The 27,535-nt window shown below is 49.1% G+C and overlaps 2 protein-coding genes across 7 annotated transcripts; both read right to left on the bottom strand.

The window, feature by feature from the left end:
* Positions 1–165: 165 nt before the first annotated feature.
* LOC132417167 (cytochrome P450 2F5-like) lies at positions 166–27,535 on the bottom strand. The gene is given in 12 exon segments (XM_060000818.1): positions 166–489; positions 491–557; positions 1,702–1,850; positions 2,455–2,518; positions 2,521–2,640; positions 3,495–3,636; positions 4,036–4,055; positions 4,058–4,211; positions 4,524–4,684; positions 25,863–26,015; positions 26,908–27,067; positions 27,356–27,535. Coding segments are annotated over 12 exon segments (1,479 nt in total). The 3' UTR covers positions 166–380.
* LOC132417168 (cytochrome P450 2A13-like) lies at positions 5,572–23,949 on the bottom strand. 6 transcript variants are annotated; one of them, XM_060000822.1, is made up of 5 exons: positions 23,786–23,949; positions 23,095–23,240; positions 22,395–22,572; positions 7,951–8,029; positions 5,572–5,654 (listed from the first exon to the last, which is right to left on the bottom strand). In XM_060000822.1, exons 2-4 carry the CDS (start codon positions 23,216–23,218, stop codon positions 7,996–7,998), a joined length of 336 nt encoding a protein of 111 aa, XP_059856805.1. In that variant the 5' UTR covers positions 23,219–23,240; positions 23,786–23,949; the 3' UTR covers positions 5,572–5,654; positions 7,951–7,995. The 6 variants fall into 6 exon arrangements, with proteins under 6 accessions (XP_059856805.1, XP_059856806.1, XP_059856802.1 ...); XM_060000823.1 differs by lacking the exons at positions 5,572–5,654; positions 7,951–8,029 and adding an exon at positions 16,799–17,343; XM_060000819.1 differs by lacking the exons at positions 5,572–5,654; positions 7,951–8,029 and adding an exon at positions 18,852–19,059.

Here is a 27,535-nt window from a genome sequence, read left to right as displayed (position 1 = left end):
GCCCTAAGGGTGAGGGTTGAACTCATCACAGCCAGGTGTCTCCCCTCTCTGCAACCAGACCTTCCTTCTCCCCATCCTAGAGGACTATCCTCCTCCCTTTAATTCAGCCAAGGCAGGTTCGAATCTATTATAATTTATTATAAATTGATACAAAATCCCCCAAAGTGTGCGCAATAGAACGAGTTCTGTGGATAAAACAAGGCATGCACTTCCCCTTCCCCTTGGCTTTCTCTGCCTCTGGGGACTCAGAAGGTAGACAGGAGCGATGGGGAATGGGCATGCGGCAGGTGAGGGGAAGCGAGTGTGACAGCGAGAGGGATGGGGCGCAGGGGAACGGGCGGTCCTCAACGCTCACTGGCGAACGTGGAAGGGATGCGGCGTCAGCGCGAGCGCAGGCACAGCTGGAAAGGCCGCGGCAAATTGCAGAGGCCGGAGCTGAGCGGGGTCAGGTCGACGTCCTCGGGCGCCCCCAGCGGCTCCAGCAAGAAGCTGCAGGATGGCGGTGAGGAAGAGGAAGAGCTCCCCGCGCCGCAGCGACTCGCCCAGGCACAGCCGGCCTCCCACAGGGAGAAAGGGTGGGCAGGAGCAATGAGACAAGATGGGCTGAGGGGCGCCCTCAACTTTCAAAGGAAAACATGAGAATAATGGCTGGGTACTCACGGACCCATCCATCTAAAAGTCTGGAAAAGACAGTTTAAGTAAATCGTGGACCTGCTGCAAGTGCAACATTGCAGGGGTTCGAGTCCCAACTCTGACAGTACTAGTTTCCTGATCTTGGGCAAGCCACAGTTTCTGGGTAGGTACCTGAAATGGGGAGGGTAATAGTGCCTCATTTTGTTGTTGTGAACATATATAATGCTCTAAGCACTATACTGCTATTAATTTAATCCCCTTAATAACTCCAAGAGGTGGACCTTTCTATGATCTTCATTTTATAGATGTAAAAACCGAGGCACAGGGACGTCCCTCGTGGTCCAGTGGCTAAGACTCCGCACTCCCAATGCAGGGGGCCCCGGTTTGATCCCTGGTCAGGGAACTAGATCCCACATGCCGCAGCTAAGAGTTCGCATGCCGCAACTAAAGATTCCGCATGCTGCAACTAAAGATTCCGCATGCTGCAACTAAGACCTGGTGCAGCCAAATATATAAATAAATACATAAATAAGTAAATATTAAAAAAACAAACAAAACCGAGGCACAGAGAGGTGAAGGAACATATCCAAGGCCACACAGCTAGAAGATGACAAAGCTGGGCTCTGGCAGCAAAGCCCAGCTCTTAGCCACCACTCTCAGAGGTAGCACCTGGTGCACAGTAGGCAATATGGTAAGTTACCTATTATTATTCACCCCACCCCATTTTCTAATACTGAGTTAAACAGGAAAGATTTTTTTCAGCCGGGTAAAGACCAAAGCCAAGAAAAACCAGGACCACTTCAACTGCACCACCCAGTGGAGAGACTGACAGTGACCAAGTCCAAGTTAAATTACAATATTATCCTGACTCCCTGCCTCCCTCCGTGGGGATTTCAGTTGCTATCGGCCTATAGGAGCAGAGTTGGGAAGGAGAAGGAAATGTCTTTGCATCTCCAAAGCTGAGGATGGGATGGGACGAAGAAGTGAGAGGGTTTGGGGAGTGGAACTAGGCCTGGGGAATGCAGGTGGAATACGGGGCCAGAAAGACTGGATCTTGTCTCTGGCCACTCTCACCGGCTGAGAAAGGCATGAAGGCAGGGCTCTTCTTGAAGGACTGATTGGCAACCAGAAAATGCTCAGGGTTGAATTCCCAGGGCGTCAGAAATTGGCTGGGGTCGTAGTGGACTGTATTAAGGAGGGTGATGATATCCGTGCCCCATGTGGGTGGAGAGGCAGAATCAGTGGTGTTAGAAGGGCTGGGAGGTTCCCAAACTAGGATTTCCACTGTGCAGAGCTGGGAGTCTTGGGGACATGATAAGGGGTGGTGGAGCATAGGACTCCACAGGGGTCCAGGAAGTCTAGGGTGTGGGAGTCTAGGGTTCCCAGTGATGGGTGCTGGAAATGGTTTTGTTGGGGTCTGAGCCAGGGATGCAGGATACCCCCCTTGTAGGAAGAGATTTGGGGTTCCTGGGGTGGGAGTGCAGTCTCTGAGAACAGTATTTAGGTACAGGGGCTCCCCAGGATGAGGTCTCAGACCTTGGGGATTTCAGAGAGGGTCTTAGGAAAGGAGCCTGTCATAGGGAAGAGGTCTGGGGTTCAGGACGTGGTCTAGTCCACTATGCTGTGGCATACGGCTGAGTTTCTGGATTTAAGGGCCTCAGATGTCTGTTGTTAGGGCTTGGGTTGCCAGTTGCTAAGGTCCGGGGTGCTGATCGCTAGGGCCTGGGATATTCCTTGCTAGAGCCGCAGATGCCTGTTGCAACAGCCTGGGATGCCTCTTCCTAAGGTTTCAGGTGTCGTTTGCCAGGTGTCCAGAGCACCTTGGGTAGCAGGAAGCCTTGAAAAGTCGTGTCCCGAGTGACGTGGTGTGGAAAGCTCATGGGATGACGTCTGCGAAGCGCTGCACCTAGTGGATCACCGCATCTGTGTAAGGCATGGCTGCTCGGTCCACCAGCGCAGGCAGCCACGCGCGTCCCAACACGCGGTCGATCTCCTCCTGTACGCGGGCTGCAGGTGGAGGGGGGAGCGTTGTTGAGGGTATCAGCAGGCTTGACTGTGCTGAGAAGAGGTGTGTGACTGCGTGTGGAAGGGGTCCAGTCAATGCTTTCCAGTCGGGGGGCGGGGCGCGCTGCAGGGATGCATGTGAACGTTAGCTGGAGCTTCGGAGGGAGGCATTGAGTTCAGAGATGTAGGTGAGGGCGTAAGTTTCGTTCGTGCCAGGGCTCCTAGGGGCGGGGTTGTGCGGAGGGGGTTCGGGGCTGCTTAGGGTCCAGGCCCCTGATGGGATTGCCGGCGGGACTTCGAGGACCAGGGCTGCAGGAGGATGGATGGAGTGAGTGGGGTGTGCGGGAGAGCTGAGAAATCGGTGGTGAAGCAGGTGGCAAAGACCCAGTCGGTCTCCGCACAGCGTCCTGGAGGCCAAGGTTCCGCGAAAGACCCAGAGGTGGGGTTTGGGGAGGCGGGGTCGCAGACTGTGAGGTGTGGGCCGTTCAGACTGTGTGGGAGGAGATGGGTTCCTGGGGAGGCCCGGTGGCTGAGGCTCTGGGGCCGGGCTCTGGGCGGGCTGCGCGAGTTGTGTGGGCAGGGTCAGAGGTGGGCGGCAAAGCAAGATCATGCGGGCGGGGTCTGCGTCCCGGCAGACCCGGCAGGCTGTGTGGACCGCGGGGACCACGTGGGTGGGGTCAGCCTCCGGTGGGCTTGCGGGTTTGGCTGTGCGACCCAGGCGCGAGCTGGAGGCTCTCACTCCAGACACACTGGGCTGGAGCTCATTGTTTGTGGGCGGGGCTTCGAGGCGGGAGGAGCGGGTGTGCTCTACCGCGCCGTGAGGGCGGGTCTCCCCACCAGGCTCCCGGCGCTCGCACCTTGCACTTTTGGATACTTCATGAGCGCGAGGAAAGCGTGGCGCAGCGTGGTACCCACGGTCTCGGAGCCTCCAAAGAGCAGATTGTGTGTGGTCATCAGCAGAGTATCCATGTGGAAGTGGCTCAGCGGGTCCTGCTTCTCCTGCGGGGGATAAGAGGTGGGGATGTGACCAAGGCCGCGGGGAGATCCTGCGGGCTCGGATCCTGTGCGACCCATTCCCCACAGACCTGTACAACTGCTACTGGGTGCCACTTCAGCCCCTCCTCTCTTTAACTTTCTTTCCTTGGGGATGCTGGGGAGCGCGGAAGGGCAGGGTAGGGAGAATCTCAGCCGCGGGTCCCACAATAACAAATCCTTAAGGATTTCTTAAAGAGCTGTTAATTGGCGGAGGCCCCGAGTGGCCCCAGCAGAGCCAGCTGTTCCAGCTTCACTTCCCGGATGTGGGGAGATTAAACCCAAACGCGGTCAACTCGGGATCCTTGTTGGTTTGAGGCAGGATAGCAGGTCAGACCAGAGATGAGACTTCCAGGCAGGGCTTACCTGTGCCATGTTGGTAAGGAGCAATCAATGACGTCCCGGGGAGAGTTTGGGTCGAGGGAGGCCTGGTGGTCACAGACACTGCGGGCGATGAGGTCCTTCATGCGTCCGAAGTTCTGGAAAAGGTGTTGGTGCAGCCCGGGCACCCAGTCCAGGAGGCTCGGAAAGATATTGTACCGCTGAGGATGGAGCAGAGCTGTAGGGATTAGGAGGAACAGACAGGCAGGGAGGTAGGGTGCGTGCGTGCGTGCGTGTGGGTGTGTGTGTGTGTGTGTGTGTGTGTGTGTGTGTGTAGCGTGGGGCGGGGGCTATGTGTAGGTGGAGCCCCTGTGGAGTGGGCAGGGCCGCATACCTCGGGGGCGGGGTCAGAGACAGAAAGGGGCGGGGCCTTGCAGGGCCAATCGCAATTCCTTCCCTGCCCACTGCTTCCCCTATATCCCTGGAAGGGCTGGACCCCCAACCCTCTCGCCCGTGGAACTAGGCCTCCTGACCTCTCCCCAGGGGCTGCTCATGATTTGGAACTTGTCATTGATGGGGTGGATAAGGGTGAGCAGACGCTTATCGTCGTAGTCGAAACGGGTGCCGAAGATCACGGAGCAGATAATGTTGGACACCGAGCGGCTCAGCACAAACTTGGGGTCGAAGGGCTCGCCTGAGGGTGAGGGGCTAACGGGTCGGGGAGACGCAGTGTGCAACACACCAGACCCCAGGCGGTAACACCACTAGCAGCACAGAACACAGGCTCCTGGCCACCTACCATGCAGCATAACAACACCCCAAAAGTATCTGGCAACACAGCATACAACACAATATTACACACAGTGTCTGACAATATTACACACAGTGTCTGGCAATACCAAGCTGCCGTACAGGATATTCTCGGCAACACAGATCACAGCATACACACTACACCAGACACACAGCATACAACACAATATTACACACAGTGTCTGACAATATTACACACAGTGTCTGACAATACTACAACCTCACTTGGCAATGACACACAGCAGCACAACCTAACACCCAATGATCTGACGACCCAACAGATCACGGAAAACAACACGAAAACAACACATTCCTGCATTAGCCATTACATGATAGCTCGGCCCAGCAAACTGAACCTGGAGTTAAATAGACGTAGTTTGGATCTTGGCTTGGACTCTTAGTCTAGGCATGACCTAGGCGAACCGACTTCCCTTCTCTGAGCCTCAGGTTTCTCATCTGTAAAATGGGTGTGTTCTGGAGGGTCTGGTCCGACGGGCAGTGGCTGCTCCAGATGTGTGCTCAGGAGCTCTGAATGTGTCTGGGGGTAGAGGGGCTGCTCTGAAATCATCTCTGTCCACACCACCTTGTCCCCCTTTTTCCTAGTTCTCCCAGTGACTTTTAATCCCTCCCATCTTCCTGCATTATTTGCATGGGTCCGGGGCTCACAGCCAGCTGCAATGATGCCCTGAGTGGGTTCCTTGGGAACCCCGCCTCCCCCTCCTATAGGCTCACCTCAGCTCTTCTCACTGTGGCCAGTGGTGTCCATTTGCCCTGGATTGGGGTGAAATCTTCTCCATTTTTTGCCACTGGGGACCCTGGATCTGGTTCTGGGTCTGGTCTGGGGTTACAGAGCTCTGGCAAAATGAAGGGGCAAGGATGGGGGCAGGATCTCTGTCCTGGGCAGAAGTTTTCTCATTCTCTGGGGGCCCATTTTCACAACTCTTCTCACCCTTTTCTGTCTCTTGCAGCTTGTCTCTGAAATTCTGTATGTGTCTCTCTTTGCTTCTGCTTCTGAAACTTTTTGTCTCTTTTTATGTCTCTGTCTCTCTCATTCTCTCTCCCTTTGTGTCTCTGGGTCTCTATCTTTCACCCTCTATTCTATCTCTAATTCTCTTTGCGCCCTTTCTCTTTCTCTCTGCTTCTTTCTCCCTGTAATCTTTCTCAGTCACCATCTTCTCCTGACTGTCTGGGTGTCTCCCTGCCTCTTTTTCTTTCTGTCTCTCACACCTCCAAGAGCTGGACTGCAGTGGACAGGACTGAAGCCAGGCTAAGGTTGAAGGAGGATTTGGGAGAAGGGTGGGGCAGGCAGAAGCCTCAGAAGAAAGGACCTCAGACGTGAATGGTAGCCCCGCTACTGCCCACGTACACCTCTGATCTCTGGTGGCCTTAGCCTTGCAGCAGCTTGAAGCAGGGTTTCAGTTCCCGGCCAGTGATTGTGGTCAGTTCGCGGTGGTGAGAGCACCGAATCCTAGCCATAGACCACCGGTCAGCGACAAGGTCCCTGGCCCTTCAGCTTTGCAGAAAAGAATTCCCACAAAGACGGAAAGTAGTGAAACAAGTAAAGTAGTTATTAGGAGAAAAAAATACAGTACGTGTGGATAGACACACGGGCAGACTCAGAGAGAGAGTCATGCCCTTGTGGCAGTTTAAATCACTTATTTCTTCCAGGTTTCCTTTGGCCAATCATTTCGATTTGCCTGGCTCAGAGTCCGTATTCAGTTTATCTCAGGACCCTGCCATATGTGCGTGCACATCTCTTAGCCAAGCTGGATTCTACCGAAGAGGTCTGTGGGCAGTTAGCATCACTTACTATGGGGTGGCGCCCCTTCCCATTTTGACCTCGAAGGAGCTTTTCTGTGCATGTTTAGTCAGGGAGGTCTCCTGACTTAGAGAATGAGAAATAAGTGGTCTCTTATCTTCTATCTGGGTAGGGCCCAGCCTCCTCCCTCGGTTGTCCTGCTATGCTTGTCTTGGAGTATTGGTCCACAGGGAACAAATCTCCAATTGCTTTACCCTGGGGTGGGGGGGGGGGCATTTACCTCCTGCCTCACCTCCACCTCCGAGGCTCTCTTAAGCTCCCCACCAGCTCTGTCTGCTCTTGGGTCCCACCCCAGAAACTGGCCGCAGTTACTCAACTCCTTGCTAGGTCAGAAGGGCAGATTGCAAAAACCTGGAGTTGGGCTAGGACTCCAGTTCCTGGAGGTTAGGGTTGGGGGGAGAACCCCAGAGGTCAAGGGTCTGGGAGGCCAGGTGGAGGTGTTGGTGACCCCCCAGGTCCGTTGGTGGACACGATGGTAGTTTTCCCATGGGGGTGGGGGAGGAAGTGCTTGGAGGTTCTGGGGGATTTGACACCCCAGTCCCAGGCATATGTTGGGATGGAGGTGGGGCCCATGCTATTATTTAAGTCCCAGAAAGGCAGGTTGGGGCAGGTCCTGGAAGAGGGGTGAAGGCTTGATTACGGGATTATGTATTTCTAGTTTCCCTCAGCATCTACCCCTACTTCTGGGGGAAAGGATCAGTACTGGATCTACCTGAACCCCATAAGTGACATTTCCCTGACGCTAGAACTGGGTTGAGAGGGGCCTGATGGGACTGCCTTACTGGGGAACTTGGGATTCACGAGAAGGGGAGTTTTAAGGGGCTTTGAGTTCTTCTGGTGGTGTGACTTGTTCTCCTGCTACAGAGGGAACATGGGGTAGGGAGGGATGTATTGTGAGTTTCCTTAACCTTGGCACTACTGACATTGGGGCTAAATCATTCTTTTTGGGTGGGGGGGACTGTCCTATGAGCGGTAGGATGTTTAGCAGTATCTCTGGTCTCTACCCACTAGATGTCAGTAGCAGACCTCCGCCCAGCTGTAAAAAAATCAAAAATGACTCCAGTCATTATCTAATGTCCACTTGGGGGCAAAGTCCAACCCAGTTGGGAAACGCTGGTGGAGAAACTGAAACACACCAAGGGCAGCTGCACCTTCCTCATCTCTAATTAGCCTCTCCTTGAGCCCCAACTGTTACACTTTTTCCTGCTCCCTCAAACCTCCATGACCCTTTCCTTCCACATCACTCTGCTGGTGGTCCCATTTCTTATCCCATAGAGAAAATAGCAATCGGAAGAGAATTAGCCACTATCTCCACCATTACGCTCACTCACCTACCAGAATCTGAGCCACATATGCACCTTCCGGCTTGCGGGATCTTAGTTCCCCGACCAAGGATCAAACCCATGGCCCCTGCAATGGAAGCACAGAGTCCTAACCACTGGACCGCCAGGGAATTCCCATAAATGTTTTTATATTTTCCCTGTCCCAGCCCTGGAATCAACCACTTCTCTAAAGAGTCCTGATTCCTTGTATTGGAAGATGGTATTTAGAAACCAAGATCTGGGTATTAGCTGGGCTTATTGCTAGTGGGATATCCTTGATTTTTGGCCCTCTCAGTGGACAAAACTTGGAGAGTTCTCTCTCTTTCTCTCTCAAAAACAATTCATATTGATATCTCTGATTTTGATCTAACACACAGGGTCCATTCTAGCTTTCCCTATTTGAAAATTCTTTTTTTAAAAAAATTAATTAATTATTTTTTGGCTGTGTTGGGTCTTCATTGCTGTGCGAGGGATTTCTCTAGTTGAGGCGAGCTGGGGCTACTCTTTGTAGCAGTGTACAGGCTTCTCATAGTGGTGGCTTCTCTTGTTGCAGAGCACGGGCTCTAGGCATGCAGGCTTCAGTAGTTGTGGCACGCAGGCTCAGTAGTTGTGGTGCATGGGCTTAGTTGCTCCACAGCATGTGGAATGTTCCCAGACCAGGCCTCGAACCCATGTCCCCTGCATTGGCAGGCAGATTCTTAACCACTGCACCACCAGGGAAGTCCCATGAAAATTCTTTCCTTTCTAGCAAGAATTTGACTCTCATTTTTTTTTTTACAATATATTTACTTATCTGTTCAACTTTCATATGTACATAAAATAGTCTCACAATTGCTCACCCATACCCAGTAAGAAATAAATTTACTAACTAGAGTGTAGTATTTGTGTACAGTTTTTTTTGTCTTTAGACATACAATATACAGTCAAGTTTCTTTTTCCCAAAATTACTTCAGTTAGTTCTTTTCATCCCCACCCTTTTTAAGTAAAACAGTTAGGTAAATACAGTATATAATTGGTAATACAGTTAGGTTCAGTTGTTACAGTTTGTATTCCATTTTGAGTTCCCCTACATCCTGGTGGATTTTTAAAATTTACATATGATAAAATTCACTCTTTGTGCTGTACAGTTCTATGGGTTTCAGCAGATGCATAGAGTCGTAATCCTACATACTCACAGTGAAGGAGGCGTTTGAGGGACCCTGAGTCCCATTATCCCTTTCTAATTCTATAATATATAATAATTTTGCTGACCCCAGAACTGTGATCAGATGTTAGCCCAAATCCTGGATCCCATGAAAGAATAGAGTTTTTAGCAGTTTTTCTCTTTCTTGTGTTCTGACTGCAAGATCTCCTGCCGCAGAAGAGGCACTGGAGAGGTTGCAGGAAGAGTTCGGAGAATTGTTGAGGAGTCTCAAGTCTACAGTGTCATGAGCTGCAGGGAAGGGAGACTGAAGGGCAGAGTGAGGGAGAAGCTGAGGGGCAAAGGATGGGCCTGAATAGTAGTTTCAGTGGGAAAAGTTTTTGCAAGTGTTTGGCATGGGCACTGACCAGTCAGAATGGTTGCCAGCCTTTGACAAGAGTATGATTGCCAGGGTCTACTGGGTGATTCCTAGCACTAGAGCTGCTTGTTGAATAAATGAGCTGCATATTGAATAAATGAATGAACTGTGTTTTTCATTTGTTTGTTTTGGTTACATGCTCTCTAAGCACCCAAGTGCTCCTCTAGGTTGGGTATCAAGGAATAGGGGGAGTTTGGGGATAGACGTCCCAGTGCTGGCTTCACCATCCCACAGTGGAAGGGAACTCTCTGAAGGCTCCAATCTCCTCTGCACTGTCCATGAGAATGTTTTCTTCCATGAGAACTTTTCTTCAGAACCTGGTACCTGGACAGCACCACTCTGCACCTGGGTAGGTGGGCTGTGCACAGGGGCCATACTAGATGCTATGCCTGGGGAGGGAGGATGGAGTAGCCCCAAAGGACACAGCTCCGGGTTTTCAAAGGAATCAGAAATTGGGAGTAGTTAACACACCAGTCAGAATGGCCACTGTCAAAAAGTCTACAAATAAGGACTGGTATGGGTGGGGGGAAAAAGGAACCCTCCTACACTGTTGATGGGAATGTAAATTGGTGCAGCCACTATGAAAAACAGTATGGGGATTCCTTAAAAAACTAAAAGTAGAGGGCTTCCCTGGTGGCGCAGTGGTTGAGAGTCCGCCTGCCGATGCAGGGGACACGGGTTCGTGCCCCGGTCCAGGAAGATCCCACATGCCGCGGAGTGGCTAGGCCCGTGAGCCATGGCCACTGAGCCTGCGCGTCCGGAGCCTGTGCTCCGCAGCGGGAGAGGCCACAACAGTGAGAGGCCCGTGTAATGCAAAAAAAACCCCTAAAAGTAGACTGACCATATGATCCCACAATCCCACTCCTGGGGATATATATGGAGAAAACTCTAATTCGAACAGATACGTGTACCCCAATGTTCATAGCAGCACTATTGACAATACCCAAGACGTGGAAGCAACCTAAATGTCCATCGAGAGATGAATGGATAAAGAAATTGTGATATACATATATATACAGTGGACGATTACTCAGCCATAAAAAAGATTGAAATAATACCATTTGCAGCAACATAGGTGGACTTAAAGATTATCATATTAAGTGAAGTAAGTCAGACAGAGAAAGACAAATACCATATGATATCATTTATATGTGGAATCTAAAAAAATGATACAAATGAACTTATTTACAAACCAGAAATAGACTCACACACATAGAAAACAAACTTACGGTTACCAAAGGGGAAAGTGGCGGGGGGATAAATGAGGAGTTTGGGATTAACATATTCACACAAACTATATATAAAATAGACAAACAACAAGGAACTATATTCAATATTTTGTAATAACCTATAATGGAAAAGAATCTGAAAAAGTATATATACCTTACGTATAAATATATATATACTATGTATAGCTGAATCACTTTGCTGTACACCTGAAACTAACACAACACTGTAAATGAAGAAATTGGGAGGATTTGGTGATGGAACCAGGACTTGGTTGACTCAAAGTACTCTTCTAATACCATGTGAAACACATTTTTAAAAATCTGCAAGCTGGGTTTAGCTCCACAGACTGTATTCTCTGTTCTCCTGGCTCATGTGCTTGCCTCATTCCCTCACTTCATTAAGGTGTTTGCTCAAAGTCTCCTCACAGAAGCCTGCTCTTAACATTCTATCAGAAAGAGCCACCTCCATTCCTCTGTAGCTGTTACCTGCTGTATTCCCTGAGGCACTCACTACTCCCTGACATTAGAATAGACACGTGTTTATCTAGTTACAGCCTCTCTGCCCTCCTAGAAAGTAAACCCCGAGAGAGCAGGACTTATGTCTGTTTGCTACTATGTCCACGTTGCTTGACGCATAAGTGCTCGAGGAATGTTTAGTGAATCAGTAGATGTTATGGCGGTGTGGACTCTGGAGTGAGGCAGACCTGGGCATGAATCCCAGCTCTGCCTCACCCTTTCTGGGTGTCCTAGATAAGGGACCACTCCTTTCTGAGCCTCAGTGACCTTGTCTGACAAATGGGGATGTTGGTCTCTGCACCAAAGGGTTGTTGAGGGAACTCAGTGAACTCAAGCATGCCACAAGCTTAGCAAAGCACCTGACAGTGTGAACAGCTGGTACCTGAGAACTGTTCTTAATCTTTCCTGGGCCTCCCAAAGCCCAGGTAAAGGTACCCTGATATTCTCTCCCTGGGTGAGGCACGGATGAAAAGGGAGGGAGAATTCCAAAGAAGAGGCTGAGGTGCTTTGTTCAGTGTCAGTTTACAGCCCTGAGGCTGAGTTGTTACCAGTCCTGAACCTTTCCTCTATGTCAGCGGCAGGTGAGGGTGAGAGAAGGGGTGGAGAGAGATGAGAGTTCCAGTCCCACCAAGCACAGCCCAGCTCTGAGACCCCCTTGCCACCCCAGGAAAGCTTTAGAAAGGGTTTGAATCATTGCATTCTAGAACCTGAGAATCCCAAACCCACCCCACTGACATTAACACCTGGATTCTTACAGAAGGGAGCGAGAATAAATTGCCCCCGTGTCCACCAAATCCTCTCCTGAGCCTACGTCCTTTCCTACATCTGCCTGTGGGAATGCAAGGTGGTACTATCTCTTTCCCCTCTGCTCCTGGGCACAGGGAGCTCCCTGAAGAGAAGAACACTCACATCCCCCCATTACAACCCTGGGGACTCAGAGACACTCCCCCTCATTGTTCCTTCAGCCTCCCTTTGGCATGTAAAGGGTCAAGGGCCGTGGGAATGTGGCTTCCTTATTCAGTCATAGACTTGGAGAGTTGGCCTGGGGTTGAAAGCAGAGATAGGAGAGCTGATGAAGTGAAGACAGACTTAAGGAACTGGGGATTTGAGTGGGGCAGACGGAGAGGAACTCCCCCCTCCTTCTGGGAGCACATCAGTGCGGGTGAGAACTACCCATTAAGCGGTTCCACTACGCAGAGCAATGGTGGCTGGATTGCAGAAGAATACGCAAAGGAGAAATCGAGAGGAGCGCCCACTTGGAAGAAATCAAACAGCCACAGATGTTCCATCTCAGCAGAACAGATGACAGGTGAATATTCCTGAAGGACTGCGAGGAAAGGCTACATGTGCAGGAGCTTCAAAGAAGGGGGAAGAAGCGGGGGAAGGGGCACAAATCAGAAAAACACAGGAAGACATCAGGAAGGGAGTTATCACACAAGCTGACAGTCAAAGGCACACTCCGGGAGGTGGAAGACCCCAGAGGTGAGAGTGAAAGACAGATGGAGAAGGGGGCCTGATGAAGCAGCCCAAATCACTTGCTGGTCGTCTCTCAGGTCCCTAGGGGGATTTAAATGTAGGGGGGAATGGACCTAGACACTGTCATACAGCGTGACGTTAAGTCAGAAAGAGAAAAAATACCGTATGTGTGTGGAATCTAGAAAAATGGTATAGATAATATTATTTGCAGAGCAGAGATAGAGACACAGATGTAGAGAACAAACGTATGGATACCAAGGGGGAAAGGGGGGGTGGGATGAATTGAGAGATTGGGATTGACATATATACACTATTGATACTATGTATAGAATAGATAACTGATGAGAACCTTCTGTAGAGCACAGGGAACTCAACTCAGTGCTCTGTGGTGATCTAAATGGGAAGGAAATCCAAAAAAGAGGGGATATATGTATAGTTGATTCACTTTGCAGTACAGTAGAAACTAACACAACATTGTAAAGCAACTATACGCCAATAAAAATTAATTAAAAATAAAATAAAATAAATGTAGGGGGAAGGATTTGGGTATTCAAGGGCTTTGAATGCTGGGCTGAGGAGCCCAGACTTTGTTTCCTAGGTCCCTGAACAAGGATGCTGAGGGATCTCACTGTACACAATGTTTAATTCTTGGTTGACTAGTCAAGACGAGCCTAGGAATCTCCTGGCTGAGAGCGGAGGCAGAGGGGACCCTCACGATGTGCATACTCAGAGGGTGAAGGAGATGAGTCTACTGGGGAATTAGGGAGTGGTGCAACAGAGGAGGGATGACCTCTCTGTGACCCGGTCTCCACCATCACGGACCCTGTCAATTTCTACCCAAATCACTACTTACCTCCTCTTCGGCCTCTAGTCCCCAGCTCCTAGGTGGAACCAGAAGAATCTTCCTCAATACGACCATGTCACTCATTCATCAAGTCAACAAGTATTAATCGAGGACCAACTAACTACAGTTGACCCTTGAACAACACGGGTTTGAATTGTGTCGCAGGTCCACTTGACTTGGATTTTTTTTTCAGGAAATATGTACTATATGTACATGATCAGGGTTAGTTGAATCTGCAGATGTGGAACTGAGGATTCGGAGGGCCGGCTGTAAAGTGACAGGCGGATTTTCCATTGCCAGGAGGCAGCTCCTCCAAACGCTGCATTGTTCAAGGGTCAACTGTAGTTACTGGGAATACAGCAAAGAAAACAGAAAAAAAAAAAGAAAGCCCTGTTCTCACGGAGTTGACACTCTAGTCGGGCTGTCTCCTGTGTACAGCTATGAGAATTTTTCTAGGGTCGATTGCCGGAAGTGGAATTGCTGGGTTGCAGTGTATGTGCAACTTGAACTAGGCTAGGCATTGCCAAATTGCTCTGCAAAGTTAGCTTAACTAATTTATACTCCCACCCACAGTACATAAAGATTCCTGTGTTGACCTTCAATATTTGTTCCTATCAATTATAAACTTTTGCTAATCTGATGAGTGTGAAATATCTCGTTTTAATTTACTTTTCTCCAAATGATTACCGGGTTGGGCATTTCATGTGTGTATCGGCCACTCCCTTTCCTCCTCTGTGAACTGCCTTTTAATACCTTTTGGTTTTTTTCTTGTTGGTTTATAGGAGTTTAGTCTGATCACTAATCCTTTGTTGGAAGGGCCAGTCCCTTTTTTTTTTTTTTTTTTTTTTTGCGGTACGCGGGCCTTTCACTGTTGTGGCCTCTCCCGTTGCGGAGCACAGGCTCCGGACACACAGGCTCAGCGGCCATGGCTCACGGGCCCAGCCACTTCGCGGCACGTGGGATCTTCCCGGACCAGGGCACGACCCCGTGTCCCCTGCATCGGCAGGCGGACTCTCAACCACTGCGCCACCAGGGAAGCCCCGGGCCAGTCCCTTTTTAAAAGCTCGTCTGACTGGGTCAGGTCCTCCCAGGATAATCTCATTTATGATTAACTCAAAAATCAAGAGATTTGGGACTCTAATTACATCTGCAAAATCCCCTTTGTCATGGAATGTAACATAGTCAGGGAAGTGATAATGCCATCCTATTCATACATCCCGCCCACACTTAAGGGAAGGGGATTATATGGAGGTATGGGTCATGCGGAATCATTTTCAGAATTCTGCTTGTCACAAATGTTTTAAGAAATTAAACAATTTTTTTTTCTTCTTAAAGGAGTTTTTGGTCTCATAGATTCTACTTTTTTTTTCTCTCACTAGATTATCAGTTACCGGTTTATTATAAAGAATAGTAAAGGATACAAATCGACAGGCAGATGAAGGGATACACAGAGGGAGGTCCTGAACAAAGGAGCCCCTGTCTTCGTGGAGTTTGGGACTTGGCACGTGGACGCGTTCTGGTTCCCTAACTTAGAAGGTCTCTACTGTTTTGTTTGTGTGTGTGTGTGTTTGTTGTTGTTGTTTTGTGCTTCACTCATTTCTGCTATTTGAATGCCAGGCTGAGGAGTCCAGACTTTTGTTTCCTAGGTCCCCAAACAAGGATGCTGAGTGGTCTCACTGTACACAATGTTTAACTCTTGGTTGACTAGTAAAGGCGAGCTTAGCAATCTCCTGGCTGAGAGCAGAGGCAGAGACCCTCACGGGTTTCTTTCTTTGACCGTTTAAAAAGTCTTGCTCTGTAATTATTTTAAAAATTTTTCCTGTATTGGGTGCTGAACTCATTAATTTTCAGTTTTCTTATTTTCATATAAGCACTTCTCTCTGAAGTCTGTATCCTTTAAGTATTGAGATGTAATGATTTCATCATTCAGCTCTAAACGTTTTCAATATCCAATATGATTTCTACTTGGTTCATTCATTGTATAGAAGTATGCTTTAAAATTTCTGAGCATTTTGGTGTTTGTTTTTCTCTTTTTGTTATTGATTTCTATTTTTATTTTTTATTTTTTTTTGCGATACGTGGGCCTCTCACTGTTGTGGCCTCTCCCGTTGCGGAGCACAGGCTCCGGACGCGCAGGCTCAGCGGCCATGGCTCACGGGGTCCAGCTGCTCCGCGGCACGCGGGATCCTCCCGGACCGGGGCACGAACCTGTGTCCCCTGCATTGGCAGGCGGACTCCCAACCACTGCGCCACCAGGGAAGCCTCTATTTTTTTTTTTTTTTACATTGTGGACAGATTGTTAATGTTATTCCATTAACATTTATTAAGGTTTGTATCCTGGCCTGGTATGTGGCTAGTATTTGTAAAATTTCCATGTGTGTTTGAAAATAGTGAGGGTTCTCTAAGAGTTTAGGGTCCTCTAGCTGTTAAATGGGTCTACTTAATTAAGCAACTTTTTCAAATATTCTATACTTTTATTATTTTAAAAAATCTGTTTGATTTGTCAGTTACTCATGGGGATAAGTTAAAGTCTTGTAATTTAGGGCTATATTGTTATGTGTCAGGATTTTTATATTTTCCAGGTGCATAGGTCCTTTTTTCACAATATTCCTGTAATTCCTAATAATTTCTTTTTGCCATAGTGTCAATCTTGTTTCATAATTATGTATAAGCCACATTGTCTTTTTTTCAGGAGACATTAGGCTGGTATACCCTCTCCTATTTATTTATCTTCATCCTTACTGTGTCTTGTGTGATTTATTTTTTATTCAATCTATGAGTGTGGGTCATAGAGGGGTTATTAATTGCTGAGTATGGTCTGTTTTTACTTATTATTTTTTTTTAGATTTAATTTTTAAAATTGAAGCATAGGGACTTCCCTGGAGGTCCAATGGTTAAGACTCCGTGCTTCCACTGCAGGGGACATGGGTTCGATTCCTGGTTGGAGTAACTAAGATTCTGCATGCTGTGCCGCAAGGCCCAACAAACAAAAATATCGAAGTATAGTTGATTTACGATGTTGTGTTAATTTCTGCTATACAGCAAAGTGATTCCGTTATACATATATATATGCTTTTTTTAAAAAACATCTTTATTGGAGTATAATTGCTTTACAATGGTGTGTTAGTTTCTGCTGTATAACAAAGTAAATCAGCTATACATATACATATATCCCCATATCTCCTCCCTCTTGCGTCTCCCTCCCTCCCACCCCTCTAGGTGGTCACAAAGCACCAAGCTGATCTCCCTGTGCTATGCAGCTGCTTCCCACTAGCTATCTACCTTACATTTGGTAGTGTATATATGTCCATGTCACTCTCTCACTTTGTCCCAGCTTACCCTTCCCCCTCCCCGTGTCCTCAAGTCCATTCTCTAGTAGGTCTGCGTCTTTATTCCTGTCCTGCCCATAGGTTCTTCAGGTTGTGTAATAGTATGATAAGTTGGTGTATTACTCTTTTTATATATTGATGGATTTAATTTGCTAATATTTTGTTGAGAATTTTTGTATCTATATTCATGAGGGATATTGGTCTGTAACTTTCTTTTCTGTACTATCATTGTCTTGTTTTGGCATCGGGGAAATACTGGCTTCATAGAATAAGTTGGCTGTGTTGGGTCTTAGTTGCGGCACTCGGGATCTTTCGTTGCAGTGAGTGGGCTCTTCGTTGCAACGTGCGGGCTCCAGAGTGCACGGGCTCAGTAGTTGGGATGTGCCGGCTTAGTTGCCCCTCGGTATGTGGAATCTTAGTTCCCCGACCAGGGATCGAACATGCGTGCCCTGCATTGGAAGGCAGATTCTTAACCACTGGACCACGAGGGAAGTCCCAAAGCCTCATGGGTTTTTTTTTGTTTTTGCCCTCCTGGCATTGTCAGAGAATGTAGGTATTACAAATAAATGGATTTTCCATATAACTGGAACTGATCTTTTCAATAGCAAATGGGAAAAAAAGTTTTTAAAAACTGAGGTATAATTGACATACATTATATTAGATTCAGGTGTACAACATAATGATTTGTATATTTTGTGAAATGATCACCACAGTAAGTCTAGTTAACATCTGTCATATACGTAGAATTTTTTTCTTGTAATGAGAACTAAAGAAAAAATAAAATCACTTTTAACGTAAAAGCCACATTTTTTTTTTTTTTTTTTTTGCGGTACGCGGGCCTCTCACTGTTGTGGCCTCTCCCGTTGCAGAGCACAGGCTCCGGACACACAGGCTCAGCGGCCATGGCTCAGGAGCCCAGCCGCTCCGCGGCATGTGGGATATTCCCGGACCAGGGCACGAACTCGTGTCCCCTGCATCAGCAGGCGGACTCTCAACCACTGCGCCACCAGGGAAGCCCTAAAAGCCACATTTTAATACTTTGTTTTGTGGTAACTTTTTGGGAACCCTGTGAACCATTTTTTCTCCATTTCCTGCTGGATACTGCTGGACCATTAGGGGGAGAATGGAATCTTGGTAGAGGAACAAGGGGTTCTTTCCTTCCTGTTTGCTTGTTATTCTGTGAATATTACCACAGCAACAGTCCTTCACTTCAGCGGCAAGGGCAGAAAAAGCATTCTAGGCAGAGGGAACCGTCAGTGCAAATGCCTGGAGACATAAGTAATCCATGCACAGTAATAGAAGTTTGGTGAGTTTGGGGAATAGGATCTGTGTAGTGACATGTGATGAGAAACGAGATTGGGAGAGGAGGGCAGAGCCCAGGCTAGAAAGGGTCTTGGAGACTAGCCCAGGGAGTTTGGAATTTCTCCTTTAAGCTTTTGTTCTTCAAACTGCAGGTCATAACCCATTAATGATTCATGAGCAGCTCGAAGGGCTGCAACAAGCATTTAAAAAATAATAAAACAAAAGAGAAGAGAAGACTCTCTCTATCAGAGTGCCTCTCATGAGTAAAAAAGCACTGCTCCAGCTATACAGATATCCGTGTGCACGTGTGCGTACAGGTTTGCATGCGTCCTGGGAGCAGCCACATGTGGAACATCCTGAACTTGAGTCAGGGGTGATGTGACATCTAAATGCCCATCCTTCCACCTCCTTTCTCCAAAACATTTCTTCTGAGCATCACCCCCTTCCTCCAGAGTTCCTCTGGGGGCAGGGGCTCCATCTGAATCACCTCTGGAACCTCAAGAGAGGCACACTGGAATCCAACTGTCTTTCATCCAAATCTGCCTTTGTCACGTCCTAACGGTGTTACTTTGAGCAGATTCTTTTTTTTTTTTGTAGACAAGAATGTCTTCCTCTTTTTTAAAAAAATAAATTTATTTATTTTATTTTTGGCTGTGTTGGGTCTTTGTTGCTGCGCACGGGCTTTCTCTAGCTGAGGCGAGCGGGGGCTACTCTTCGTTGGTGTGCGCGGGCTTCTCGTTGCAGTGGCTTCTCTTGTCGCGGAGCGCAGGATCTAGAGCACAGGCTCAGTAGTTGTGGCGCACGGGCTTAGTTGCTCCACGGCATGTGCGATCTTCCCGGACCAGGGCTCGAACCCGTGTCCCCTGCATTGGGAGGTGGATTCTTAACCACTGCGCCACCAGGGAAGCCCTAGACAGATTCTTTAACTTTCCTCTGAGTCCGTGTGCTCATTGGTAACAAGGATCATCACAGACTCACCTCGCAGACACTTTATTTGGTTGAATGAGTGCACGCCTAAGTGGTGTTATGGATTGAACTGTCAAGAAGGTACTCTAAAGTCGGAACTCCCAGTACCTCAGAATGTGATCTTATTTGGAAAAAGAATCACTGAAGATATAATTAGTTAAGATGAAGTCATCTTGGAGTATGACTGGTATGCTCATAAAAAGATGGCCAGTAACAAAGAACAAAATAATGTCATTTGCAGCAACATGGATGGACCTAGAGATGATCATACTAAGTGAAGTAAGTCAGAGAAAGACAAATACCATATGATATCGCTTATATGTGGAATCTAAAAAAAAATGGTACAAATGAACTTATTTACAAAACAGAAATAGAGTCACAGATGTAGAAAAGAAACTTACGGTTACCAGGGGGAAAAGGGGAGAGGGATAAATTGGGAGATTGGGATTGACATATACACACTACTATATGTAAAATAGATAACTAATCAGGACCTACTGTATAGCACAGGGAACTCTACTCAATACTCTGTATTGACCTATATGGGGAAAGACTCTAAAAAAGAGTGGATATACGTATACGCATAACTGATCCACTTTTTTCTACGCTTGAAACTAACACAACATTGTAAATCAACTCTACTCCCATAAAATTAAAAAAAAAAAGATGGCCATGTGAAGAAAGACAAACACAGGGACGACACCATGTGATGACAAAGACAGAGTTTGGAATGACACAACTTCAAGCCAAGCAACTCCAAAGACCAAGAGCTGAAAACCACCAGAAGCTAAGAAGAGGCAAGGAAGGATTCCCCTACAGCTTTCAGAGGGAGCGTGGCCCCGCTGACACCTTGATGGTGGATCTAGCTTGCAGAACTCTGAGACAATGCATTTCTGTTGGTGTAAGCCACTCAGCTTGTGATACTTTGGTCTGGCAGTTCTAGGAAACTCATACAAGGGGCCCAGCACAGTGTCTGGCACATAGCGGGCACTCCACACATGCTACTTGTGCCTGTCCTTATGGCAAGAGCAGGATTCTTGTTTTGGTAGAAGAGAGTAGTGAAAAACAAGCTACCCAGAAACATCACCACTGTCATCCTCCCATTCCTGCAGCCACTGAGTTTTAAAGCTCAACACCAGGCTATGTTTCAATCTTCAAATAATTCCTGTGAGGAAGGAGACAGATGAGAGACTCAGGAAGGCCGAAAGAGTTAGCAGCAAAGCCTGGACCAGAATCCAGGGCTCCTGTTAACATCTCCGCCCCAGCACCGTCTCTTTGCTGGGCTGGGTCACTGGCTCTTCCAGAGCAACAGAGCTGAGACTGCCCTATCTGGACAGGCGAGATCGAGGCATTGGTGGCTAGAAGGTGACTTCTCTTGGCACCTTTGGTAATGCCTTGATGGACTCCTGCTTTTTTTCCCTTTTCAGGTGTAAGTTTGAGGACTCTGGAGATTAATACTTGTTCTCGCTTCCCTCTTGTCTCCCTTCTTGCTGGGCAAAGACTTACTAGCCACTCTATCTTCCCCTGGAGATATGCCTCATTGGCAGAACCCAGCTAGTTCCAGCCCCTCCTTTCCTCTCTTGACTCTTCCTCAGAAGGAACTTTCAGCTTGGAGATCTGACGTTTGCCACCAGAGGGGCTGGGAACGCAGTTCCCAAGGATGTGGCTAAAGGAAACTCTGATGCTAAAACTCTAAGCATCAAGAGTTCCAAGCATCAGTAATTCAAATGTTCGGAGTCTAAGGTTCTGGGAATCCAAGATTCCAAGATTATGAATTGTAGACTCTGCAGTTCCAAGATTCGACCATTGAGTTATGCCACAATTCCAAGATTCCCCCAGGTGAGGTTTCTAGAAACCTCTTAAAGTGACATGCACAGGAATGGATAAAGTTTGATTCTGACTCTGAATTGTTGAATAGTGTGTTTGTCATAATAAAGAGTGTGACCCTGTGGATCCTTATTTCCCTCCAATGAGTAGGAAGCAGCCAATTTGTGGAAACCGAGTTGCCAAACACAGATCATGGAAATTGAGAAACTTGAGAATTATAGCCTGTTATGAAACTTGCAGGGTTCAAAGGACCAGATTTCCTCTCACTTGACCTCAATCACTGGTCCTTCAAGTGTGGCAAGCTTTGTGGATGCGAGGATCTGTGTAGCATTTAGATCTAAGGTTAGATCTAACTCTAGATATAACACAAAGATCTACAGCTGATGTGTATGAATGTTCAGATTGTGCAATGCTGAAGGATGCCACTTCTAAGGGAACATACGCTAACTTATCTGAGAGTAAGCAGGTGATTCAGACCCTCACAGATCCCAGATCCACCAGAGAGAGCCCCACCTTCAGAAACTCAGAGGAAATGTGACTTCCTGTATACACTCAGGAGAACATGCAATCATATACTCGAATGCCTGCACGCACACATGCGCACACACACGCACACACACAGACATGGCTGCTACCAAACTTCTCCTGGCATTTTCTCTGAAAGTGTTTCTCTCTCCCACCCATTTCATTAAGAAGTCTGACTCCTGTCCCCAGGTCTGGCTCTGATCGGACACAGTCGCCTTATCTGGTGTTGGGCACGAAATATGCTCTGGCATCCGAAGTGTGCGTGAGTGGGCAAGGGTGTGGGCAAGTATGTAGTGAAGCCAGGTCAGCTGCCTGTCAGGGCTCTGGAAAAAATCTCCTGGACAGAGCTGTTCAGATTGTGTAATAGTACGATAAGTTGTTGCTTTTTCATTTGAGGAAGGGGTGCTTTTTAAGAATCTCCCTAAATGACTGTGGGCTAAGTACGGCCATCCCTATACAGATGTGTTCATGTACTTGCTGAGTACTTACTTGTGTTCTGTGGGACCTCGGATAGAGACTTAAACTCTCTGGACCTCATCTTTGTTACCTGTAAAATGGGCATGAATACTGTTCCCCGTGACATAGGTTTGTGAGCGTTAAGTGAGGTGAGTATATGACGCTTATTAGCATAGAGCTGACACGGTGTACTTGCTCAATAAATAATATGTTATTGTTACTATTCAATGTATAGTATAAGGTTTCTTTTCCTCTCAACCCACCTCTAGCAAGGTGAACAGAGTCCGTTTGTTTCTTCCTCTCCTATCCACCTTGCCCCTTCCTTCCCCTGACCCCCGTCCATCATCCCCCCATCCTTAGCCCCGCCCTTCCCTCCCCCATTTGCTCCTCCCACCAGCCCCACCCTGGCACAGCCCTGGCTCACCGGGGCAGGAAGCTCATGGTGTAGTTTTGTGGGATGGTGACAAAGCCCACGTGTTTGGGGGACACGTCGATGTCCTGGGGCGACTGCGGGGACTTGAAGTGGAAGTTCTGCATGATGGTGGTGAGGAAGAGAAAGAGCTCCATGCTAGCCAGGCCTTCTCCGAAACAGTACCGCTTTCCTGAAGGAATAGGGGGGAGGCATGGGGTGAGGCTTGTTTTCATTGCTGCCTGCACCCCACTACCGACCCCCGGCTGTATTCTCCCAGGGAGGATGGGCTGGAATATTGAGGCCTGAGAGACTTTCAAAGAAGTTGCTACTCCTCTCTGAGCCTGTTTCCCTAGAACATGGGGTGGGGTGAAGCAAAACAGGCTGTAGCAATGGGAACTTTAGGTGCCCCTTCTCCTCAAATACACACTCAAATATGGCTGCTGTGCCATCGCCTTTCTAGGAATCTGAAGAATCTAAGTGACCTTGGACAAACCTCTGACTCACTCTGGGCCATGATATTCCCCATCTCTGAAATGGGTATGATCATCCCTTTTCTTTTGCCTGGGCCCAGGTTCTTGGTAGTTATGGGGGTTGCAGCTGGTTGGCTCCAAGGTATATGGTAAGAGGGACTTCCAGGTTGGAGAAAGATACTAGGTTACACCTTAGAGATGAAGGAGGCCCCTGTTGGTGTTGGCCTGGCAGTGTGTCTTACCGATGAAGAAGGGCACAAAAGCATCAGTCCTCTTAAACTGCCCCTTCTCATCCAGGAAGTGCTGGGGGTTGAAATCTGGCGGGTTGGAGAAGAGCTTGGGGTCTCTCAGCATGGAGCCCAGCATAGGGAACACTTCATCGCCCTGGCTGGGAGGAGGGAGGGGACTTTGATAAGGTGGAGTGGGGGATGGGTGTGCTGAAAGCACCCGGGGGTGGAGGGGGAATTTGTGTGACCTAGGTGAAGGGAAGTGGGAGGCATGGGAGTTGGGGTCCTCTGAGGGAGGAGCTTTGGGGGATATGAGATTCATGGTCCCGAGGCAGGAAGTTTGGCAGCCATGGGGTTCATGTCCCCTGAGAAGGGAAGTTTGAGGAACATGGGCTCTGTGTCTCCTGGGGCAGAAGTTTTCACAGACATGCAGTTCATGTCTCCCAAGGCAGGAGGTTGGGGGAACAAGGAGGTTATGTCTCTTGAGACAAGAATTTTGGGGGGGACATAGGGTTCATATTCCCTGAGGCAAGAGGTCTGGGGAGATATGGGATTCAGGAGTCTCTGAGTGGGAAGGTGGAAGCGACACGGTAGTTGGGAAAGTCTTTGAGGGAGTGGGACAGGGGCTAGGAAGCTTCTAAGGGGAACGGAGTGCGGGGTCACAGGGAGTGGGTTGGAGATCCCTTTAGGCTGGGTGGGACAGCACCTTGGAGAGGAGGAAGTCTCGCGGTATCCTGGGTGATTCTGCGGGCCGGGCCCATGGGGATCATGTCTCAGAATCTCTGGATCTCAGTGGATCACCGCCTCTGTGTAAGGCATCTTAGCTCCGTCCTTGAACTTGGGCTGATGGTTCTTGTCAATCTCCTCATGGGTTTTGGCTTGGGGAGGAGGGGGAACGTGTTTAGCTATTGGGAGGACTCAGGGCAGGGATGACCGTCCAAGTAGGTACAACATGCATGACATCCACGTGTGGCACGGACATACAACATTCAGGCCGTAGGCGCTGCTGGTGCAGGGTCTTGCTCACCTGGTCCTGCCAAAGTCACCCGGGAGGTGCAAGGGGAGAGTCTTGGGGGATGGTCTAGAGGAGCAGGCAGTGGGCACTTGGCTGGTTCAGTGTGGGCCCTGGCAGGTATTTCGTCACTGAGTAGAACATCTCACAGAGCTGAGGGTGGGGAGAGAAGAAGGGAAGGGAAGGACAGCTGTCAGTGCTCAGGACCCAATGGGAGTCGGACCTGTCGCAGGGCAAGGAAGGCACTGGGTTAAAGGCACCTACACAGATGTTTAGGTATTTCGATGGGGCTGGATGGGAATAGAGATCTAAGTTTTCACATGAGTTAAGTGTGAGGGACCCTGTCCAAGAATTAAAGTGAGATGGACTGGGACACATATCAGGTTTCAGACGTTCAGGTGATGCTGGATTGGAGCATACATCTGGTGTTCGTATATTCAGGTGAGGTTGGGTTGGGAGACACCTGTCCAGGTGCTTAGCTATTTAGGTGGGACTTGGAAGGGGGGGTCACCTAAGTGTTTAGGCATTCAGGTGGTCTCAGTTGGAAACAGCTGTGTGGATACTTAGGGAATCTGGATTGGGGGCTTCTGTACAGGTGTTAAGGTGTTCAAGTGGGGCTGCTGTGCAGGTGTTCAAGTGGGGAGATACCTGTTCAGGTGTTCATATATTCAAATGGGCCAATAGGGGGCACTTCTGTAGGTATTTGAGTGAGCTGGGCTGGAAGACACTTATTTGGGTGTTTGGGGAACAATCTGTCCAGGTGTTTACATGTTTAGGGGTCTTGGTTTGGGGTACCTGTCTAAATGTTGAGATATTTAAGCGAGCTGGGTAGGGGGCACTGTCTAGATATTCTAGTGGGCTGGTTTGGGACACCTGTGTAGATAACAAATGATTTTGGTGGGCTGAATTTTCCTGCACCAGGTGTTCAGGTAGCCAGGATATGGGCTGAGGTGATCTCTTGTCCAGGTGTTAAGAAATTCAGATGGAAAGATAGAATATCTTAAAAGGGAGCATCTGTTAGATATTAAGGTAAGTTGGGGTGAGGACACCTGCGCTGGTGAGAAGAGAGAGCTGGGTTGAGCACATGTATCTTGCCTGCAGTGTCTATTTTTTTTCATTCTTTTTTTTTTTGTTGGGGGGAGCATCTTTTGAGATATCCAGGTGTGTTTGGAGACTGAGTATTGGCCACCTGTCCCGGGTTCTGGTGCAACTGTTCAGTTGTCCAAGTTCAGTTGTCCAAGGGCTGGTTTTGAGGGGAGCCTGTCTGTTGGAGGATGGGAGTTTGGGGCACCTGTCTTGGTGTGGAGGGGCAGTTGGCAGGTTGAGGTAGAGGCATGGTAGAGCCAGGCTGGGACAGGTTACCTGGCCGGTAGACGTAGCTGTGAACTGGAAGCTTCCCAGCATCATACGCAGCAGTGACAGGAACTCTTTGTTCTCGCAGTCAAAGCGGCCCCCGAAGACGATGGAGCTGATGACACAGGAGACGGTTCGGCTCAGGAAGAAGGTGGGATCGAGGAAGGCGCCTGGGGGATGGGGTGGGGTTAGGGAGAGACAGGGATTTGGGGGAGAGTCAGCTTGGCGGTCTGATGCCAGTCTGCGAATTTGAGGAGGGCGCGGAAGTGCTGAGCCAGACTTCCAGCCTCAGATCCCAGAGCTGGGAGGCCGGACGCCTTCGCCCAACCTGGACCCCTTCCGGGGCCAGGATGCGTGTGTCGGTGCGGGCTGTCTTCCTCCTCCTCCCCCTCGCACTCTCCGGGGTCCCCCCACTCACCGTGCGTGCCCCGGCAGGCCTCGATGAGGAAGTCCGCCTCCCCCTGGATGCGCTCCTCGATGCCGCGCTTGCCCACGCCCAAGTCCCGCAGTGCGGTGATGGAGAAGCGCCGGAGCTGCTGGGCGCGCTCCCAGCTGCCGAACGCCAAGCCTGCAGAGGGGGCGTAGGAGTCGGGGCGGGGCAGGCCCAGACCAGCCGCCTGGCCCGGAGAGCGAGAGAAAGGTGGGCAGAGAGAGCGAGTGGGAGATTGAGCGGGGAGGGAGGGAAAGAGGGTGGGAGGAAGCAAGGGAGGGAGGGAGGGGGGTGGGCGGGGGAGAAAGAGAGAGACAGAGACAGAGAGAGACATACAACTCAGAGAAATGCAGAAAGAGGTAGAGACCGAGTTGCAAGAACAGAATCAGAAGGAGAGAGGCAGGAAAGATACACTGAGAAAAGAGATACAGAGACACTCACAGGAAGAGAAAGAGACAGAGGAGGGAAGGAGGGGAAGTGAGATACTCGGAGATCTGGGAGGCGGATATAACAATTGTGAAGAATTCTAAAACTGAACTGGAGAAGAGAGAAAAATAAGGAGAGAGAAACAGAGAGGGTCTGGGAGGAGGAGAGACTGTTACCAGGAGATGGAGGCACGGGGATTTTGAAACAGAAATAATGTGAGATTCTAAGACTAAGAAAGAAGAGAGAGAGGGAAGGAGAGAGAAGCCTGGGGAAGCACAGAAGTTGAAAAGGAGAAAAAGACAAAAAGGCATAAGGAGATAGAGGACCAGGGTTCCAAAGCAGAAGTTCCAAGAGCTCCTAAGAGATGCAGAGAAAGAAGAGACATCTAGTGAAAGAGAACAGGGAGATAGGGGAGAGAGAGGCAGGGAGAAGCAGAGATGCAGAAATGCTAAGACAAATGAGAGACAGAGGGGGCGGCAACCACGAACAGGAATGGGGACAGAGAATGCCAGAGGAAGTCAGGACGAGAAGGCTGGGGACACTGAAGCCATCAAGTCTGCCTGACCACACCCCCTGCCCCCCCCCACTCTGAGGTCCCCCTCCCCATAGCCTTTGAAGAGCCAGTTGAAGTTAGCCTGCTTGCCTCGTCCACTGAATTCCTCAGCCTGGTCCACCAGAGCCTCCGTCACAGTGTCACATCCACACAGCACCACGACCCGCCCGGGCCCCAGGTGGACTGTGGACACAGGGCCATAGCGCTCGCTGACCTGATGGAGGTGAGTGCGAGTGGTTAGAGCACCTCTACTCTGAACTGGCCCTGTACCCAGATCTCACATCCCGAGATGCATTTCCCTACAGGTTCTGACGGTCAAGGAGCTGGACATCCCAAGATGTGGCCTTTCCTGGCCAGGACCCTGACACTGAATCTTTAAAACTCCCCTTTCCTTTCCTATGACTCTGGTCCAACATCGTCAATTCCCAGCCACAAAGCCCCAACCAAACTGGGCAGGCCACCACCCCTATCCCATCCCACCCATCTCTCTGCCTTGGGACACCTTCATGAAGGAGTTGTACATCTGCTTGGTGTTCAGGTGCAGGTAGTTCCCGACGAAGGGCAAAGGGGTGGGTCCAGGAGGCAGTGTCCCCTCGAGCTTCCTCTACCGCCAGACAGACATCAAGACCAGTATAGTCAGACAGGCCAGCAAAGCCGCAGGAAGCAGCCCTGAGGCCAGCAT

This window comes from Delphinus delphis, chromosome 20 (genome assembly GCF_949987515.2).
Source record: "Delphinus delphis chromosome 20, mDelDel1.2, whole genome shotgun sequence".
Taxonomy (NCBI): Eukaryota; Metazoa; Chordata; class Mammalia; order Artiodactyla; family Delphinidae; genus Delphinus; species Delphinus delphis.
The sequence above is the reverse complement of the archived record's forward strand: the minus strand, read 5'-3'. Positions and strand labels throughout refer to the sequence as shown.